We start from the raw sequence: 22,029 nt of genomic DNA, 5'->3' as shown, positions 1-22,029 counted from the left end.
TTTGAGGTGAAGTTCCCCTTAAAATCCACACCAGACCTGAAGGGTTTTTTTTTTTTTTTATGAATGCTTTTCTCTGTATAGCCGGGAGCCGAGAATTCATTATAGCCGCAAGTGATTTTAAATGACTTTTTTTCCTTCAGAAATTACACTTTGTGCAGAGACAGTTCTAAGCACGGGAAACATGCACTGCCTCACAGGCATACTATACACCCCCCCCCCCCCAGGTCCGAAAATTTAAAGGAATATTTCACTTTTATTTTTTCACTTTAAGCATTATTAACCACTTGACACCCGCACGCCATCATATGACGTCCAAAACGGGGACCTGTTATCCCGGGTGGACGTCATATGACGTCCTGGGCTTTGCGGGGGGATATCTTAATGATGCCTGCACCCAGAGGCATCATTGAGATATAATTTTTTAGCGGCGGCGATCCTGCGCACCGTAAGAACGGTTCCGCCGCTAGATCGTTCTTACAGGCGGCGGGAGGGGACGTCCCCCCCTCCCGCCGCCATCCGGTGCCTCTCCCGTCCCACCGGGAGCCCGGAGAGATGATCGCCGTCCGCCGGATGTTTGCCATAGAGAAGACTGGTGACCAGATGGTCACCAGTCATCTCTATGACCGTCGGAGGCCCGGGCGCGATGCGATGACGTCACGCCCGGGTCCCCGTAAGTAAACAAACCGCAATTGCGGCTAGTTTGAATGAGATCTGTGAATTTTTTTTCACAATCTCATTCTTTCCAGCCTGGAGGAGAGATGTGGGGTCTTATTGACCCCGTATCTCTCCTTAGAGGACCTGTCACACACATTCCTATTACAAGGGATGTTTACATTCCTTGTAATAGGAATAAAAGCGATTGAAAAAAAAAAAGTGTAAAAAATAAAGAAACAAGTAAAATAAAAAAATTAAAATGCCCCTGTCCCCGGTAGCTCGCGCTCAGAAGCGTACGCACACGTAAGTCCCGCCCACGTATGTAAACGTCGTTCAAACCACACATGTGAGGTGTCGCCGCGTGCAACAATTCTAGCACTAGACCTCCTCTAACTCTAAACTGGCAACCTGTAAAAATTTTAAAGTGTCGCCTATGGAGATTTTTAAGTAACGAAGTTTGGTGCCATTCCATGAGTGTACGCAATTTTAAAGCGTGACATGTTAGGCATCTAGTCACTCGGCGTAACATCATCTTTCATATTTTACCAAAAAATTGGGCTAACGTTACTGTTTTGTTATTTTTTAATTTATGAAACCATTTTTTTTACAAAAAAAAGCCGTTTGAAAAATTATTGCGCAAATACGGTGCAAGATAAAAAGTTGCAATGACCACCAATTTATTCCCTAGGGTGTCTGCTAAAAAAACATATATAATGTTTGGTGGTTCTGAATAATTTTCTAGCAAAAGAATGAGGATTTGTACATGTAGGAAAGAAGTGCCAGAATAGGCCCGGGAAGGAGGTGGGTTTTAAAGCCCGGTATTGAAGTGGTTAATATCACTGCTCGCGAAAAAACGGCCGTTTTTTTAAAACTTTTTTTTTGCATCGATACATGTCCCCTGGGGCAAGACCCAGGTCCCCAAACACTTTTTAGGACAATAACTTGCATATTAGCCTTTAAAATTAGCACTTTAGATTTCTCCCAAAGACTTTAACAGGGTGTTCCCCAGCTTTTCGAATTTGCCACGAACACCCCAAATTGTTCGCTGAACAGGCAATGTTCGAGTCGAACATGAGTTTGACTCGAACTCGAAGCTCATCCCCATTTTTGACCTGTTGCCAGTTAACCTCAGTTGCAAAATGTTCTTCCAGCTCTTCCTTGTTAGTACCGTGTTTCCAGCTTTTTGTTGCCCTGTCTCAACCTTTGAGACGTGTTGCTGCCATCAATTTCAAGATTACCTTATTTAAACATTTTATGCGGTTTCTATTTTGAATAAAATATGGGTTTATGAGATTGCATTCTGTTTTTATGCAGATTTTACACAGCGCCCTAACTTTTTCTGAATTGGGGTTGTATAGTATGTGTGCGCGCGTTTATGATTTCTTGGCCATTTTTCATATGAAAGTTTTATTTTTCGAATGAATATGAATGATGACACAAACATTTCTTTCACTCATGGTTAGTGTTTGGCTGAAGCCATTTATTATCAATCAACTGTGTTTACTCAAATCATAATGACAACAGAAACTACCCAAATGATCCTGATCAAAAGTTTAGATACCCTGGTGATTTTGGCCTGATAAAATGCACACAAGTTGACACAAAGCAGTTTGAATGGCTATTAAAAGTAACCATCAACAGTTTCTGGACTCCTGACAGACCCTTGCATCTTTCATCCAGTGCTACACTGACATTTCTGGATTCTGAGTCATGAGGAAAGCAAAAGAATTGTCAACGAATCTGCGGGAAAAGGTAGTTGTACTGTATAAAACAGGAAAGGGATATAAAAAGATATCCAAGGAATTGAGAATGCCAATCAGCAGTGATTAAACTCTAATAGAAGTGGAAAATACTGTACATTGACACACTATTCAGTAAGCCAAGTTTTATGTATTAAAAATCAGTGGGGGGTGTGTGGGAGGGGGGGGGTTGGGTCAACTCCATACATATATATAGTTCTCTCAATCAAGGTTCCTTGAGCGGTGACTGATCTTTTGCCTACACTGGCCACCAATGTAGGGAGACGTTTCCCTACTGATCCCCATCTGTTCTCTTCTGGCCATTATTATGATTTGTATCATTTCCTTAGTATTACTGAAAATCATATGTTGTCATAAAAAATAAATAAAACTGCTCTGAGTGTCAAATATTCTAGGTGTACAACATTCTTTAACGGTCAGAGGGTACAGCAGGCTGCTTCAAAAGGAACATGCTACAGGTAACAAAAGATGAACGTAACCTTTAACCCTTTCCCTACCGAGTCATTGTAAAATGACATCGGCAGGAACCCTCCCTCCCTCCGGGTGGACGTCATATGACGTCCTTGGCTTCCCGGATGGCTAGGGGTCACCGCAGTGCTTGGGACCCAGTGCGTGTGCCTGGCGGCCGCGATGTCCGCTGGGCACCCGCGATTGTAAACACACAGATACATGTCCTGTCAGCGGTGAGGAGACCAATGTGTGTTCCTAGTACAGAGGAACACACATCGGTCTCCTCCCCTTGTGAGTCCCCCTACAGTTAGAACACACTTTAGGGAACATATTAACCCCTTCAGCGCCCCCTAGTGTTAACCCCTTCCATGCCAGTCACATTTACACAGTAATCAGTGAAGTTTTATAGCACTAATCGCTGTATAAATGTGAATAGTCCCAAAAACGTGTCAAAAGTGTCTGATACATTTAAAATGCATTGTTTATTGTGAAAATGACAGTTGCAGTTTGGGAGTTAACCACAGGGGGCGCTGATGGGGTTATGCGTGACCTCATGTGGGTTTACAACTGTAGGGGGGTGTGGCTGTAGGTGCGACGTCATCGATTGTGTATCCCTATAAAAGGGATCATACGATTGATGACGCCGTCACAGTGAAGAACGGGGAAGCAGTGTTTACACACAGCCCTCCCCGTTCTTCAGCTCCGGGGACCGATCGCGGGACTCCAGCGGCGATCGGGTCCCGCAGCTTCGTCGCGGGCGCGTGCCCGCGACCCACGGCTGGGCACCAGCACAAGACGTACATGTGCCCAGCCGTGCCATTCTGCTGACGTAAATGTGCAGGAGGCGGTCCTTAAATGATATTTATTAAATCAAAAAGTAAAAAATAGTGTTTTTTTCAAAATTGACGCTCTTGTTTATAGCGCAAAAAATAAAAAAAACGCAGAGGTGATCAAATACCACCAAATGAAAGCTCTATTTTTCTAAAATAAAAAATGAACATAACATGTAACCTGAAGCACACTACCTTCACTGTTCAGATATTCCCAGGGCTCATCTTTATACCGAGATGACACATCAAACGTTTCAGGTGGGTTGCAGAGCGCACGAACTCCAACAGGCAGCACAGACACTGGGGGCTAGAGAAGAAACAATAAGTACGGTATGTATAATTCAGTAACACTAGAAGGAAATGTATTTCCTCTCCCCTTTCTTATAGCATAGTCCAGTTGCATGCATCGACTATTCGGTCCTGTTTCCTCATGTTAATTTAAGAATCTTCTCATCAAACAGCTGAATGATATGCCTCTTATATAGCTGTCACATTAATACTGTGATTTAAGCACAAAGTAAAAGCTGAACACCAGGCAGATATTTAAAAACACACATTTTATTCACCTATGTATTTATTTAAAATCAGGAAATGCATTTTCCTTAGAACTAGCACAAGTATCGGTACTTAAAGATGTCTTGATATGAGCTTCCTGTAATCCCCTTTACAGCATTACAAAGCCTGGAGAGGGAGGGACACCATTAGAAGTCTTCCAGGCTCTGCATATTTGCACGCTACATTCATACTAGTTGTGTAAACATGCGAAGGTAACAATTCTCAACCCTCCAGGAGGTTGCTCTGGGTTCCCTGGGAAATGTTTTAGTCTTGGATAAATAACCACTGACACCCATTAGCTGTAAGGAAGGCATTCTTCTCCCAGTGACCACCAGTGTAAACGAGCCCTTCTCCCAGTGACCACCAGTGTAAACGAGCCCTTCTCCCAGTGACCACCAGTGTAAACGAGCCCTTCTCCCAGTGACCACCAGTGTAAACGAGCCCTTCTCCCAGTGACCACCAGTGTAAACGAGCCCTTCTCCCAGTGACCACCAGTGTAAACGAGCCCTTCTCCCAGTGACCACCAGTGTAAACGAGCCCTTCTCCCAGTGACCACCAGTGTAAAGGAGTCCTTCTCCCAGTGACCATCAGTGTAAATGAGTCCTTATCTACTGACCACCAATGTAAACGGGCAATACCTTGATCACCACATGGTTTTCAAATATAAAAAGGGAAATACACTGACCACTGATAAAAGGGGGCACCTACACTGACCACCAATGTCAGAGAACATTATGATTTTCATGTTTTTTTCCCCCTGTCAGAATCATTACATTTATTTTATTATTATCACTGAAAATAAATGTCACAGCCCCAGGTGTCACATACGTCAAGCACGCCACATTCTTTTAGATTTTGATAGAGCAGGGAGGGAGAACCCTAAAAGAAAATATATATATACATTTGGTCTTTTTTTAACCACTTAAGGACCGCCTCCTGCACATATACGTCGGCAGAATGGCACGGTTGGGCACAGGCATGTACCTGTACGTCGCCTTTAAGAGCCCAGCCGTGGGGCGAGCGCGCTCGCTACCCGGTCCGAAGCTCCGTGACCGCGCCCATGAGACCCGATCGCCGCCGGTGTCCCGCAATCGGTCACAGGAGCTGAGGAACGGGGAGAGGCGAGTGTAAAAACACCTTCCCTGTTCTTCTGTGTGGCAGTGACACTGATCATCTGTTCCCCGATATAGGGAACAACGATCAGTGATGTCACGCCTACAGCCACGCCCAAAACAGTAAGAATCACTCCCTTAACGCCACCTAGTGGTTAACCCCTTCACTGCCATTTTCACAGTAATCGGTGCATTTGTATAGCACTTTCCGCTGTGAAAATGACAATGGTCCCAAAAATGTGTCAAAAGTGTCCGGTGTCCGCCATAATGTCGCAGTCATGAAAGATAAATAAAATCGCTGATCGCCGCCATTACTAGTAAAAACAATTAATAAAAATGCCATAAAACTATCCCCTATTTTGTAAACACTATAACTTCTGCGCAAACCATTTAATAAACGCTTATTGCGATTTTTTTTTACCAAAAACAAGTAGAATACGTATTGGCCTAAACTGAGGAAAAAAATAACGTTTTTTTTTAATATATTTTTTGGGGATAGGGGGAACAGCAAAAAATATTGCATTTTTTTAAAAATTGTCGCTCTATTAAATAAAAACCACAGAGGTGATCAAATACCACCAAATGAAAGCTCTATTTGTGGGAAAAAAGGACGCCAATTTTGTTTGGGAGCCTCGTCGCACGACGGCGCAATTGTCAGTTAAAGCGACGCAGTGCGGAATGGCAAAAAGAGGCCTGGTCCTTTACCTGCATAATGGTCCGGATCTTAAGTGGTTAATTATATTTACACATTTTTTATTACAATTACTTTATAATAATATTTACATTTTTTTTTAATTATATTTACAATTGTTATATATATATAAAATGTATTTTTTTTATATTTAGGCTTCATTTCCACTGGCGTTTTTACAGCCACTGTTAGCCTTTTTTACAGCTTAAAAACGCCTGTCCATGTTTATTTTGTAAAAAAAAAAAAAAATAAATGCCGCGGTCGCGTTTTTAACGTCTGGCGTTTTTACAGCTCTACTCTGGAGCTTCAGAACGCCCTGGTCCTGCGTTTTTTTTACAGCTCAAAAACGCCTATGCCATTTGCAGCTCAAAAACACCCATGTGGGTATGATGCCATAGAATAACATGGACAGGCGTTTTTAAGCTGTAAAAAACGCTCAGAAAAGTAGCTGTAAAAACGCCAGTGAAAATGAAGCCTTACAGTTTTTTTTATATATATTATTTTTTTTAGGAGACCTGTTGGGGGCTTTGGTGAAATATCAGGGGTCCAAACAGACCTGTGAAATCTCAATTCTGAAACTGAAAATGGGAGTGAGGACAGAGATTCCTCAGCCCCTTTCTCTGCAGCCTCAGCTGCACTGGACAGTGAATAAATGGGAAGTGTTCATTCACAAACTGAAGCATAGTAAACATAGTTACAGAGGTGGAGGCTGAAGAAAAGTGAAACCTGGACAGAAGGGAGCACAGGCAGCATTTCCCACCTCCCAGGTGCAACAGGAAGGTCGCACAGGTCCGGTCTGAATAACCAGACACACGAATCTAAACTTCTTTTGGGCAACGCACGTACTGCGATTCTGGTTGCACGATTTTACCGCGATTCGCCGGGAGATAATCACAGCAAAAATCACACTACGATCGGGGGGGGCATTGGAAGTGACGGGGATTGCAAAGGGTGTCCTGCTATTTGCCATGACTCGGGATTGTGGATGTAAATGGAGCCTCAACCACTTGCCGCCCGCCGTCATTATACGTTCGCTGTTTGAAGAGAAATATCATCGTTATGGTAGCAGCTAGCTACCATAACCCTGGTATCCTCTTCTTCAGCGGGCAGTCCACTTTCAGATAAAAGTGGTCTCTGTGGCAAGTTCGCCGCGAGACGACTTATCGGTGGCGAGGGAGGGGGACCCCTTACCAGAGTAGTCGGTAGCGGCGGAGGGGGATCGGATCCTTCTCGGTCTGGAGATTAAGGATGAGCTCTGGCGTGTTCGCATAGAACACGTGCAGAGCCCGCCAGGAAGTGTGCACGGCGCTGCGCTAATAACAGCCAGGGAGACATTTCACGATCCCTGCAGCCAAGCATCGGGACAATGTCTCCCTGGCTGTGATTAGCACAGCGCCGTGCACACTTCCTGGCGGGCTCTACACGTGTTCTATGCGAACACGCCAGAGCTCATCCTTAATGGAGATGAGTGAGGGGAAGATGGCCCCCGCTCAGCTCCATACCATTGCAGGGCTGAAGCGACGTCAACATAGCTCTTAAAGCAGGCATTTTTTTAAATGATTTTTTCAAATTGCATTTTAGTGTAAATATGAGATCTGAGGTATTTTTGACCGCAGATCTAATATTTAAGAGGTCCTGTCAGGTTTTTTTCTATCACAAGGGTTATTTACATTCCTTGTAATAGGAATAAAAGGGACATTTTTTTTTATTTTTAATAGAACAGTGCAAAAAAATAAAATAAAAAGTTAAACAAATAAGTAAATGCATAAGTGAGTAGCGCCTGCATATGAAAACGGTTTTCAAACCACACGTGAGGTATTGCCGCTATAATGAGAGCAATAATTCTATCCCTAGACCTCCTCTGTAACTCAAAACATGCAACCTGTAGAAATTGTTAACCATTTCAGCACTGGAAGATTTGGCTGCTCAATGACCGGGCCATTTTTTGCGATACGACACTGCATTGCTTTAAATGACAATTGCGTGGTCGTGCGACGTTGTACCCGAACAAAATTGTGATCAAGGGATTAACTGTGTTCCCTAATGTGTGTTCTAACTGTAGGGGGGGGGGAGAAGACTGACTAGGGGAAGAGAGAGATCGCTGTTCATACTTTGTATTAACACGATCAGTCTCCTCGCCCCTGAGAGAACCAGGATTTGTGTGTTTACACACACACACTCCCATTCTCGTTCTGTAACGAGCAATCTCTTGTGCCCGGCGATCATCGCGACCGCAGGGCACTCGCATCGGCTCTGGGGACACGCTTCGAAGGCGTCTTAAAGAGCCGACGTATATCTGCGATAGCTCGCGCAGGGGTGCATAACTGCGGTGGCTGGTCCGGAAGCGGTTAAACTTAGACTATGGCGATTTTTTAAGGGTAAAAGTTTGTTGCCATTCCAAGAGCGGGCGCAATTTTGAAGCGTGACATGTTGGGAATCAGTTTACTCAGCATAACGTTATCTTTCACAATATAAAAAAAATGGGCTAACTTTACTGTTGTCTTATTTATTTATTTTTATTCAAAAGGTGTATTTTTTTCCCAAAAATAGTGCACTCGTAAGACCGCTGCGCAAATACGGTGTGACAGGCAGTATTGCAATGACCGCCATTTTATTCTCAAGGGCGTTAGAAAAAAAAAAAAAAAAAAACACATACGTTTGGGGGTTCTAAGTAATTTTCTAGCAAAAAATAAATACAAATTTTAACTTGTAAACACCAAATCTGAAAACGAGGCTCGGGGGGTAATGACACCACTGGGATGCACACAGCCCCTGTACATCCCTGCACCGGGCGAATCCCCCCCATGTGGAGGAGGCTGTAATACACTCACTAGAGGTTTGCTTACATCTCCTATGTATGTGAGCGGTCACTACAAACCTCCCCCTGAAAATACTCATCAGCTGTGTGTAAAGCTTTCATACTTTAGTCACAGCCCAGCAGACAAGAATACTGTAGATTTGTATCATTCGTGTATTGCAGTCACACGGCTGCCAAAGAATGAGGAGCTCCAGTAATGACCCTCCATTCCCCTCACACATTACCCTGCTCCTCAGGACTCCTCTCACACCGGTCACACACAACCTGCCCAAGGAGGCCGCCATCTTGGTGAGGAAAGTCACGTGGTCTGACCTGCCAACCAACACGTCTTTTTTTTTTTTTTAACCTTCATTCAGCTTTATTGACAATTGACACTCTGTCCTCGTTGGGAAATACTTCAACTGTATTTGTTCACATAAAAATTGTACACACGGCTACACTATTGTGTAGTTTTGCGAGCGTCAATAAAAATCAGTAACCAGCAAGACCAACAAGCCGTCGTACCCGCCCACAAAATGTAAAGTGTGACGTGCAAGCGCATTCAAGGTGTGACAATGACAAAATAAATAAAGCCCATAACTAACACAAAACCATTCTAGCGCATCCCGACATATTCAGAAAGAAAATGACAAAATAAGTGAAAACTATACTGTATGAAACTCGTCTCGAATTCTTTTGCAATAGAGCACACGAAGGCGCCATTTTACCGGAGACCGCTTCTATGTCGTATAACACAGAAGTGCCACAAACAAAATGGCTTCCGCCGGGGACACAGCTAGTGAGGCGACTCGCTCTCTACGGGGCCAGCATATTGTAAAAGGTCAGATATGGCGACCTGTCAGAATTGGTAACGGGAGTCCGTCGCCATCTTGCTACACCCCGCACTCCTCCACAGTAATGATACATCGAAAAGGGGGCAAGCGGACATCTTGTTACACCCACCGGAGGTTTGCATTTCACACTTTTTTTTTTTTTAACACAAAACGGAGCTTATATGCTTAAATACAGTATTTTGAAATCCGACGGACTGTTTACATGTTGAATTTTAAAATCAGAGGTGTTCTGTCACATTAGCAAATCTGTGAAGTCAGCAGTTTTGTCGCTGCTTTTAAAACTTAACAACTAAATAGTCTGTCGGATTTCCGAATACAGTTTTTAAGCATATATGCTCCGTTTCCTGTTAAAAATAACTGTGAAATGCAAAACTCCGGTGGGTGTAACAAGATGTCCGCTTGCCCCCTTCTCGGTGTATCATTACTATGGAGGAGTGTGGGGGTGTAGCAAGATGGCAGCAACAGACCATCGCCTCCATTACCAATTCTGACAGGTCGCCATATCTGACGGAACAACGGTTTCAGTGTACTTCGGTGGGTGCAACAAGATATCCGCTTACCCTAGGGTGACCAGACATCCCCAGTTTCAGAGGACAGTTCCCTGATTGAGGACACTGTCCCCGGACCAAGTCTGTCCCTGGTTTTGTCCCTAGATTGGATTTATATGGGGGGAGGGGCAATTTCAAAGACAGTCAGTGCAGGATTAAAAAAAAAAATTAGAATTGCACACCCCCACTCCGTTGTGGCTACTAGCATAGGGGGGGGGGGGGGGGGGGGGTTTGTATTTTTCCCATTATCTGTGCCCCTTATGTGCTGGTCGCAGCGGAGGGAATATTTTTTCAGTTTCGGGCACATGCCCACTCAGCTCCGCTCGCATGTTCTTCTGCCTTGGCTCAAGTCCCGGCCAGCCGCCTACCTGCTTATCTCCTTGTCTTCCCTGGTGGAGTGATCTTCCTCCGCTCCCCACCCAGTAGTAGCCGGGAACCGGAGAGTAAGACTTGACAGGCTGTGAAACGGGCAAAGAGTCTCTCATTGCCGCCATTAGTAGTATTTTTTTTATATGTCCCCGGATTTTGTTTAAAAAATCTGGTCATCTTAGAATAAGGCCCCATCATTGGTATCAATGGGAGGAATAGTACCCCATAATTTGTATCAATGGGAGGAATAGGGCCCCGTCGCTGGTATTAATAGGAGGAATAGGGCCCCATCACTGGTATCAAGGGAAGGAGTAGGACCCCATCGTTGGTATCAATGGGAGGAATAGTACCCCTATCATTGGTATCAAAGGGAGGAATAGGGCCCACATTGTTGGTATCAAGGGGAGGAATAGGCCCCCATTGCTGGTATCAAGGGGAGTAATAGTGTCACATCATTGGTATCAATGGGAGCAATAGGGCCCCATCGCTGGTATCAATGAGAGGAATAGGGCCCTATCGTGGGTATCAAGGGGAGGAATAGAGCCCCATCGCTGGTATCAATGGGAGGAATAGGGCCCCATCGCTGGTATCAATGGGAGGAATAGGGCCCTGTCGCTGGTATCAATGGGAGGAATGGTATCCCATCATTGGTACCAATGGGAGAAATAGGACCGCATCGCTGACCTGGGGTCAATGGGAGGAATAGTGTCCCATCATTGGTACCAATGGGAGGATTAGGTCCCCATCGCTGGTATCAATGGGAGGAATAGGGACCCATCACTGGTATCAATGGGAGAAATAGGGTCCCATCTCTGGTATCAATGGAAGGAATAGTGCCCCATCATTGGTGTCAGTGGGAGGAATAGTGCCCCATCATTGGTGTTAGTGGGAGGAATAATGCCCCATCATTGGTAAAAGTGGAAGGAATAGGGCCCCATTGCTGGTGTCTGTGGGAGGAAGAGTCTAAATCGCTGGTGTCAGCTGGAGGAATAGTGCCCTGTATCAGAGGGAGAAATAGTGCCCCATTGTTGGTGTAAGTGGAAGAAAGAATGCCCCATCGTTGGTTTTAGCTTTAAAGCATGATAAACAGCGTGGTGCTTGTGCAGTGTCATTTGTCCCATTTTTTTGCTGTAAAATGCCTGGTTGATCCTGCCTGTTCCTGTGTCCCCCTTAGTGTGCTGACCATGGTAATCATGGCTGCTGATCCATGATACTGTGGTTAGTTTACATGCCTCCATTATCCCACAGTCTCTCCCTTTCCCCTCGCTATCTCCTTGCCTGTTAGTTCCAAGTGTGTGTGTGTGTGTGTGTGTGTGTGAGCTGATCTCCTCCCTTTACTCTGTGTGGCTGTAAAGGCACTGAACACAATTACTGGTATCCCCTCTGTTATAGCAAGCTATACAGTACAGTGTATATATGTTACTAGTTCCGCACTTAGGTATAGGCTAGGCTGCTGCCTCCCCTTTAGGCCCCCAAATAAGGAGCACTGATAATAGAAATTTAGAAAATGTGAGTTTAGGGGTAAGTGGTGCTGACTGTCACCTGAAGAGTGATCTGCCTTAGCGAGTCGCTCTTCTCAAGTGAGAGTAGAATTCACTAAGGTAGAATTCAATTAGAGATTTGAGAGTATCATGTGCTCAAGTTTGTGAAGTTGTTGGTTTAACACCCTTAAAGATATTATCCCCAGTTAGGCAGTCCAACCTTGTATATCAAAAATAGCAACATTTCCAAGTGACTTGTGGAATGTTCAAAGTGACCAATTCTTGTGCAAGGTGATGAGGTGACTTCTGTGCCCCCCTTCAGATCCCTACTCACCAGATCCTAGCACCCTTGCAGGGGTAAACCACATATAGTGAGTATATGGCAGCTACCAGACCGATCACCTCCTCTTATGGCACATCCAATATTGGGATATCTGAATCCTTATGGAATAGTTGGGATAAGTTGTTTGCTCTGGGTCAGGTTTCAAAGTTCTTCTCCTCTGTGACCTTAATAATGTATTTTCATATATTAAAGAGATGGGTGCCCATAGTGTAAATCCGTAACATTATTTATAAAATAAAATAAAATGTAAATTAAAATAAATATCAATGGATGTTTAGCAAAAACCCAATAGCAGCTTGCAAATCCGAATGTATCAGGTCTGCGTGCGTTCCAAAGACCGGAACTTCGCTAGACCGGAAATGACCTGTGTGCGTAGCAAGCTTCCACTTACACGTTTCGCCTTCAGGCGTCATCTGAGGCAGTGAAATATATATATATATAGTACAATGTGTGTGTTTTTTATATAATTATGAAGCGAGCACGCACGAGTGCCTCCAAACAGGGACGTCTTTAATGTTGATTGGACCCTGGGCATAACATTTCTTGCCCCCCCCCCCCAAGACTGATTGCTAGAGGTTATAGTACACATTACAGCTCACTGATTAGTTGCTAGAGGTTACAGCACATGATTTCTTCTTACTTCTCACTGATTGGTTGCTAGAGGTTACAGCACATCATCTCTTCACTGCAGAGGGGCATGATATACATATGAATGCCGCCTTTATTTACATATGAATGCCGTCGACCTCAGCTATTTACATATGAATGACATCATTATTTACATATGAATGGCGGTTATTTACATGTAAACACAGGGTCTGCTTTTGAGTCATCTGTACACAACAATAGGGCAGGGCTGGGTAGCATTAGTAGCAGCACTTCACACTGAGATATCAGGACACAGCACAGGACTAAAACTTCAAGGGACAAGGGAACTTAAACTGGGATATATGGCAAGTATGAGGCAGCTGCTTTGGGCCCCACAACAATGACAGGGCCCAGGGCAGCTTCCCCTTTTTCCCTGCCTTAAAGACGGCCCTGCCTCCAAAGATAGCAGCTTGCAAAGGGGGGTACTTGCTGAAAAGAAGAGGATCAGGGCTGCTCTTTCAAAAACAAATACACAGAGCAGGAAAGTACAGCATGTTTGTTATTAAAAAATAAAAAGATTGCCTTTACAATCACTTTGGGCACTGGAAGGGCAGATTTTTTTTTTCCTAGAGTTGGGATTTAAACCTTTATTATGAAAGAGAAGGTCAGAGAAGACACTTGGGTCAGACCGGTACATAAATGGGTGGTTTTATGAATATTTATACGTGAGTGTTTGTATGAATGTGTGCGTATATAGAGGTGTAAAATGCTGCATAGGGTGTACTGGTGTGCACTAGGGTATATACAGTATACTCCTGGTCTCTGTACTCTTGACTCCTGCACATTATATATTACATACTGTACACCCGGGTTTATTTTCTCCACCCACGGACCCCCCAGGGATTGATTTGGAACCCAACATTTATTCTGTCTCATGTGGATGATGATTTCATATTGTGATTAAGACCTTTAATTGAGGGGGGCGTGGCCGCGGCATGAGAGAGTGAGGACGCGCTCTCTGTGAGCTCCGTGCGACCCGCGCTGATACAGGCACCTACGGCAGCTTCCCGGGGGGGATTCTCACACCGAACGATGCCCGCGAAGCGCAAGCCCTCCCCGCAACCTCAGCGGACACCTCGGGGGAGCTCCGGTCTGCTGGATACCTACTTTGGAGCCGGCGGCGAAACGGCAAGTACCGCCAAGATGGCGCCCGGGTCCCACGCTGCTAGGCCTGAGGCCAGGCAGACCTCGCCTATAGCCTCCCCACACGTGCAGGCTCCTACCCAGCCTCGCTCCCCATCCACCTCCGGCTCAGAAAGCATTGATGAGCAGGGGAGCGGAGCGGATCCCTGGGGAGATAAAGACATCCGTTCTCACATACTCTCCCTCCCCACTAAGGCTGACCTGGAGCGTTTTGTTCACAAGGTGGAGAAGGCCCTAAGGCAGGACATTGCAGATCTGCAGGTAGACACTGCTCATTTAGGGGGCAGAGTGGAAACTCTGGAAACACAGTGGGAAGAAACAACCCCAGCCCTGCAAGCACTCACTGAACACTGTAAAATGCAGGATCGCAGGCTTGAGGCCCTGCTGGATCAAATGGACGATTTTGAAAATAGAAGCCGCAGGGTGAATATTCGCATCAGAGGCCTGCCTGAAGCGACAGGCCCGAGGGAGATTGTCCCCACCTTACAGGGGGTATTTAAACAAATCCTAGGCCGCCAAGCCCCTGACTTCATTGAAATAGATCGAGCACACCGTGCCCTGCGCCCTCCCTCGGACGACCCAGACAAACCCCGGGACATTATTTGTAAGCTGCACAAATACTCCCTCAAGGAGCGCATTATGACCCAGGTCAGAGGTGTCCGGCATGTGGACTTCGATGGCGCACGACTAACCTTCTTCCCAGACCTTTCCAGGCGCACGCTGATGCAACGCCGGGCCCTCAAACCCCTTCTAGGGGCTCTCCAGGATGCCCAGCTGACCTACCGTTGGGGCTTTCCATTTAGCCTGTCAGCTACTAAGGACGGTCAGTCACATACGCTTCGTACCAAAGAGGACCTGCCCCGATTCCTGGAATCCCTGGGGCTCCCTCGTGTAGATGTCCCGGACTGGAGGGCCTCGCCGGACATACCTTTGCCTAGCCGCCCTGGGCAGTGGCAACCGGTTCGCCGCCGCAACCGCCGTCGTGGCCCCAGGAGGGGTCCACCGGGCCATACTCCGCTCCCTCATTCCCCGCAAGGAGAGGCATGAATTGTGAATTGTGACCTTTGAAGTTCCTGGCTCCTGTTCCTGAACTGCCAGGTTCTCCTTTTTCTTGAAGCTGACAATACTGAATGGTATCCCCCCCGGATTGCCGTTATACTAGTCTCCCCTGGGCTCAGGGGTAGACGATGCTTTAAATGATGCCAGCGGGTCGCTGGACGGACTTGCACTCTGTGCCTCGTCACTAACCCCCCATTAGGCCGACTCCTTTGGAGTTATGCTCCCTTTGTGGGGACAACCTCTGCTCGCTGATCCCCGCCGCTGTTCCCTTTCTGGGAAGCGGAGGGGATCCCCGACCAGCGGTGTAATTGCACTAAGTTGTGCCCGTTGGGCACTGTGTTATTTTTGGATGTTTTCTTTTTTGCTCTTTAATGATTGTTTTTCCTTTATCCCTCACCCACCCCATGTGTTTTTGGTACTAAGCATCTGTTCTAACCGTGCTCTATCTCCTAGGCTCCATCGAAGTTCGGTGAGTTCTATGTGCTCCTGTTGGCTGATGGGGTTGTGTGAGCGGTCCCTCCCGTGTCCAGTCCTAGATCATCTGCGATGGCTGATATGAAAGTCGTATCATACAACGTTCGTGGCCTGGGCTCTCCGATGAAACGCAGTAAGTTGTGGCTTGAGATGAAACGCATGGGGGCTCATGTTCTTTTTTTACAGGAGACACATTTCCGCACTGACTCGGTCCCCCGCCTTCCCACTCACCTTTACCCTCAGTGGTTCCTTGGCAATTCCCCCCGAGCTAAATCGGGGGGGGTGGCTATTGCGATCCACAAAAATTGCCCATTCATCATTGAGGATCAAAAACTAGACCCTGGTGGTCGCTTTGCCTTTGTCAAGGGTACCATCTCTGGCCGTAAATATACACTCGCTACGCTCTATGCTCCGAACAGCGGACAGATTTCCTTTCTAGACTCTGTACTGGAGACATTGTCCACCTTCCGGGATGGACACCTCATCCTGGGGGGAGACTTTAACGTATGCCCGAACCCCCAGGTAGACACATCCTCAGGCCGCTCGGGGCATTCGTTTGCCTTTTTAAAGCGCTTCCGGAAGGCTCTTCAGGCCCACCATTTGGTGGACTGTTGGAGACTGCTCCGCCCGACTGACAGGGACTACAGCTACTTTTCAGCTACGCACGACGTGTATACCCGCATAGATCTTCTATTGATGGATCAGTTCTCCCTTGACTCATTGGCCGGGGCCTCCATTGGCTCCATTACTATTTCCGACCACGCGCCGGTGTCCGTCTCCCTGCGTCCCCTTTCGGTGGAGGCACGGACTTGGTCATGGCGCTTGAACGATGGCATCCTTGATGATGCTGTTGCTCAGAAGCGAGTCTCAGATACTATCTCCATGTACTTCACAGAGAATACGGTTGGCGAGGTGGGCATGGGATCTGTCTGGGAGGGCCACAAGGCGGTGGTGCGGGGAGAGCTGATCTCACAAGGGGCTAGGCTTAAGAAGGCTAGGGAGGGTGAACTACAGACTCTGCTGGCTAAGCTTCACACGGCGGAACTTACCCATAAAAAAAAGGTCACCCCAGAGCTGGCGGTGGAGCTGGCCTCTCTCTGCCGGGATCTGGCGGATATACTGGACTCTAAGATCAGGGCACGGCTCCGATACCTGACCCATAAATTTTATGAGTTCGGCAACAAATGCGGGAGGATGCTGGCTAGGGCCCTCAGGGGTCAACGGGATGCGGGCCACGTACACAAATTGAAGTCTGCGACGGGTACGCCTGTTGTCCATTCATCCAAGATAGCGGCGGCGTTTCGGGACTTCTATGCTCAGCTTTACAACCTCCCGGACACGCTGCCGGGAGTTTCTGATACACAGCGGGCTGCTAGAATACACCAATACCTGGCAGAGGCGCAATTCCCACAGTTAGAAGCGTCGGTGGGTAAGCAACTTGATGCCCCTATCACGGTCGCTGAGATTCGGGCGGTGGTAAAGGATCTCCCTAATGGGAAAAGCCCTGGCCCCGACGGTTACACCAATACTTACTATAAAAAATATGGGGAGGAACTGTCGAGGCCTATGTGCGCGTATTTTACGGCGTTGGCGTCAGGCACAGCTATGCCTCCGGAGGCACTGCTGGCCCATATCTCGGTCTTACCAAAGGAGGGGAAGGACCACGCCCTGCCGGGTAGCTATAGGCCTATATCGCTCCTGAACACCGACATTAAGATTCTGGCCAAAATATTGGCCAATAGGCTTAAGCCGGTACTCCCGTCTGTGGTACACCCGGACCAAACGGGCTTTATCATGGGCAGGGAGGCGAGGGACAATGCGAATAGGGCACTCCAGCTGATCCACTGGGTAGAATCGCAAACAGCCCCACAACCATGTCTTTTGCTTTCGACTGATGCCGAGAAGGCATTTGACCGGGTGGATTGGACATATATGACTATAGTTTTGACCAAGCTTGGTCTGGGTCCCAATATGCTGGCATGGATATCCTCCCTGTATAGCTCTCCGTCCGCCAGAGTCAAGGTTAACGGCCTGCTATCAGACCCTTTTCCGATTAACAATGGGACGCGGCAGGGTTGCCCGCTGTCACCCCTTGTGTTTGCTTTGACGCTTGAACCGCTGCTCAGCCGGATTCGCCTCAATAGCAACATCAGGGGGTTAAAGGTCGGCCCCAGGGAACATAAGTTGTCCGCCTATGCGGACGACGTATTGTTTTATGTGTCTGAACCTCTGGTGTCATTGCCCAACATTATGGCAGAGCTGGCGGAATTTAACCTTCTATCTAATTTCAAGATAAACTACGCCAAATCGGAGATCCTATCACTGACCATTCCCCCGGGACTGCGTGCGCAGCTGCAAGCTGCGTTCTCATTCACATGGTGTCAATCGTCACTGAAGTATCTAGGAGTTCATCTACCAGCGAGCTGCGCTCGGTTGTATGAATATAACTACGCCCCACTGCTCTCGACCATCAGGGTGGACTTGGGAAGGTGGGATAAGGCGGCCTTCTCGTGGATGGGCCGGGTCAGTGTGTTGAAAATGAATGTGCTCCCCAGAATTCTGTTTTTCCTACAGATGGTTCCGATTGCTCTGCCCAGGGCCTTCTTCTCAAGCCTCAATAGCCTATTCATCCAATATATCTGGAGTGGGAAATGTCCTCGGCTAGCTCTCCGCATTCTGCAACGCCCTAAGTCGGCGGGTGGGCTGGGAGTCCCAGTGGTGAGGAGATATTATGAAGCAATAGCCCTTCAGCGCATTCTGGACTGGAACCATAGTGTCCAGCACAAGATGTGGGTGCCTCTAGATAAGTACCTGGCTGGGCGTAACCTGTCCCACGCTCCGTGGGTGCCCGGGGAGCATAGGGGGTTGTCTGGACTGGTTTCCCCTTTTGCTGTCCATGCCCTGGCGATCTGGGATGCCCTAAACAAGTCGGGGGAGTTGGCTTTGCCTACCTCTCCGCTGGCGCCCCTGGGGGGCTTCCCCTGGTTTACTCCGGGGGAACACCCATCCTTTTTCCGGACGTGGACGGCGGATGGGGAGTCCAGGTGTGGGAGGTTTGTCCAGGATGGGGGTCTGTTGCCTCTGGCCACGCTGAGGGAACAATATGGCCCCTTCCTAATGGATGAGTGGCGCTATCGGCAACTTAGTCATTTTCTCGCCTCTCTGCCCCAGGTAGTCAGGTCACCCACACAAGCGTCCCCTTTTGAACGCCTCTGCATGTCCCCGGCGGCTGTCCCTCACGCCATCTCTGAGTTATATGCCTTGATCTATTCCCTGCGGGAGGACGGGAAGCCAAGGTTCATACGGGAATGGGAGGGAGACCTGCAACACAACTTTACTCAGCCTCAGCTGGACCACATGTACCAGCTCACACATTCGAGCACGGTTGACACAAAGATGCAGGAAAATAGCTATAAGGTGCTCACCAGATGGTACAGGGTCCCAACCAGGCTCACTCAGATATACCCTTCCCTATCAGATGCATGCTGGCGGGAGTGTGGCCAACGGGGCACTTTCCTGCATATTTGGTGGGAGTGTCCCAAGCTACGCCCCTTTTGGCAAGATGTCCATGCCCAGATTAAACTCATTCTGGACGTGGTACTTCCGGACTCCCCATTGGAGTCCCTGCTCCACTTCCCCACCATCCCAGTCAGCCTTTATCGCAAGTCTGCACTGCCCCATCTGCTCAATGCGGCCAGGCGGCTGATTCCAATACATTGGAAGACACCTCAGGTACCGTCCCGCTCCGAGTGGGTGGATATGGTAAACAAAATTATGGAAGCAGAGAAGTGGATGGCGCAGTGCAAAGATAAATATGACAAATTCTACCTGATATGGGCGACCTGGATACACTATACGGGCCCTGAGGAGCTGCCTGGGCTTGGGCCCCCCCAGGGGGTGAACCCCTCTGGTAGGGGGCCCTACGTTGTTGGAGGAGGTGCCGCTGATGACCCTAATGAAACAGTGGACTGATGTAGCCATAGTAGAGATGTTACAGTCTATCTAGTGTCTCTTTGTTGTGGATGCACTTGTACCGAAACCCCCCCCCCCCTTTTTTGTTGTTCTTTTTGTTTTGTTATGTATGTGACCCTCTCCTACCCCCCCCTTCTTCTCTCTGCTTTCCCATTGCACGTTAACCCGAAGCTCGGAGGCTTGTTCAGATAATTCTAGCGGGTAGAGGGGCATCCCTCCCCTAGGGGGGTGCTTCAGTGGTGCGGGCGGGGTGATCCATAATGGAATTAGCTTATAATATACCCTGTATATGATGCTCCTTATTCCCCCAGCCGTGCGCCCTGGCATGGGCATGCCCTAGAAGATATGTTTTAGCAGTATGTTCCGCTCGAATGCCCGAGATAAGATCCGTTTTGATGTGCACTGCAATATGATGGTTGTACTTCTTGTACTTCAATTATCAGGCCATGTTGGCCATCCATCTGTATGTTTGTTTTTCCTGTGAAAAAAAAAACCTTTTTGAAAATAAAGATTATATAAAAAAAAAAGACCTTTAATTGATCTATTGTATAAATGATTAATACTTTTTTTTGTGAGGATAGCTTCTGTTATTAATTTCAATATCATTGATCCTTATTTCCTGCTTTATTCATTTCCATTTTTTTTTTATGCTGCAGATAAATATTTATTCATTGAAAAATAAAAAAGCTGTAAATTGAGAAAATACCTCATCATGGCCACTAGATGGAGCTGAGGGGCACAGTTCTTTTCTATGATACTCTCTGCCATCTAGTGGCCATGATGTGGCACTTCCACATTCATTTCCAGTTTTTAAACTGTATTGGTGTCTTGCGCCCTGTACACACGATTGGACTTTTGACCGACCAAATTCACATCGGAATTTCCGACGGAATTCTATCGGAGGAACAGAAAACTTGTTCTCTATGTAATCTCCGATGGGGCATACACACGGTCGGAATTTCCGATGGAAAAAGTCAGATCGCGTGTACGAGGCCTTACGTGGATAAAAGTGGGTCTGTAAGGTCCTGAAGAAATGCGTTGACCCATCACATCAACCACAGATATCTCACTCTGGTTATATTTCCGATTGGTTGATGGTGAAGTTGTGACCTCTTGTGCAATAAATTAATTGTTTTCACTATACACTTATATCATGTCTCTAATGTGATTTGTTAGGAACATTTTGATATTTTTAACTGGTGTCTGTGTACAATTGGAGGCATGTACAAAGTCCCACACTTTTTTCTTTGGATTATGCCATTAGGGATGATGCTTCCTTTTGTAACTTATATCTGTTTTACATGAAATTCGCTGCTACCACATGTTTGTATCACATTATTTTTGTTCCTGACCCTTGCACTTTGTAATTTATCCAATCCTGATCTCTGCAATTTATATTTAGGTATAATGATCAGGTATGGGTGAGATGATTGGTCATGGGAGGGCAGCCTGGCTTGGCATTGTTCATGGGGCAGCTTGGCATGTTCTCCCTGGGCGCTGGATGACCTTGTCCTGACACTGCACAGGGTTGATACACAGGGTTAATAAAGCTTTCATGGTCACCATGTGACAGCACCAGGGGTCTTCGCAGCTATTTGCCAAGCACTGCCACTGTAAATTGGAGAAAGGAGTGGAACTCACCTGTTCTCCTATATCTGGAAGATGTATGTATTTTACTTTGCTTCTGACCACTGAACAGAGCAACATGGGTGTGAAACAAAAGCAAATTATGTGCTGCCTTAGTGACACATTGTCTGCTTTAACCACTTGCCAACTGTCTCCTGTAGCTTTACTGCTAAAGGGTGGCTCGGCTGTGCAGCTCAGGGTAGGGTATGGGATTTGCAGCTCAGGGTAGGGGATGCATGTGAACTGCAGTGCTTTCATGCTGCCAATGATTTATGGCCGGAACCCGCTGATCGGCAGAACGAATGACAGAAGAGAGCCCTGTGTTGCCAAAAAAACACAGGGCTCTCGACAGACAGCTGCAATGTGCCATTTTTACCTCCCTTCAAAACAGAGAGTGAAAACTGGCACACTGCTGAGTAAAACAGCCCACAGTACACACATTAAACATTGTTAGGCACACAGTTAACCCATTGATTGCCCCTAAATGTTAACCCCTTACCAACTAATGTCATTAGTACAGGGACAGTGTATATGTATATTAATAGAACTGATCACTATATTAGTGTTACTGGTGATAGTAGTGTCAGTTCCCCCTCCCCCAGTGTTAGTTAGTGTCAGATTTCCCGCTGCACTATTGCAGTCCCATTATAAGTTGCTAATCAC

The 22,029-nt window shown here is 46.9% G+C and overlaps 1 protein-coding gene across 1 annotated transcript in view; it reads right to left on the bottom strand.

Annotated features, from left to right (window-relative positions):
* The window catches only part of MRPS18B (mitochondrial ribosomal protein S18B), a 34,501-nt gene extending 25,298 nt beyond the window's left edge, over positions 1 to 9,203 (bottom strand). The window contains exons 1-2 of the mRNA XM_040323447.1: positions 9,095 to 9,203; positions 3,890 to 4,001 (exon numbers count right to left, since the gene is read on the bottom strand). Coding sequence (XP_040179381.1) covers positions 3,890 to 4,001; positions 9,095 to 9,154 — 172 coding nt within the window. The 5' untranslated portion in view covers positions 9,155 to 9,203. The remainder of the gene's footprint in view (positions 1 to 3,889; positions 4,002 to 9,094) is intronic.
* Positions 9,204 to 22,029: the final 12,826 nt, after the last annotated feature.

Source organism: Rana temporaria, chromosome 9 (genome assembly GCF_905171775.1).
Source record: "Rana temporaria chromosome 9, aRanTem1.1, whole genome shotgun sequence".
NCBI lineage: Eukaryota > Metazoa > Chordata > Amphibia > Anura > Ranidae > Rana > Rana temporaria.
This window is presented reverse-complemented; position numbering and strand designations above follow the sequence as displayed.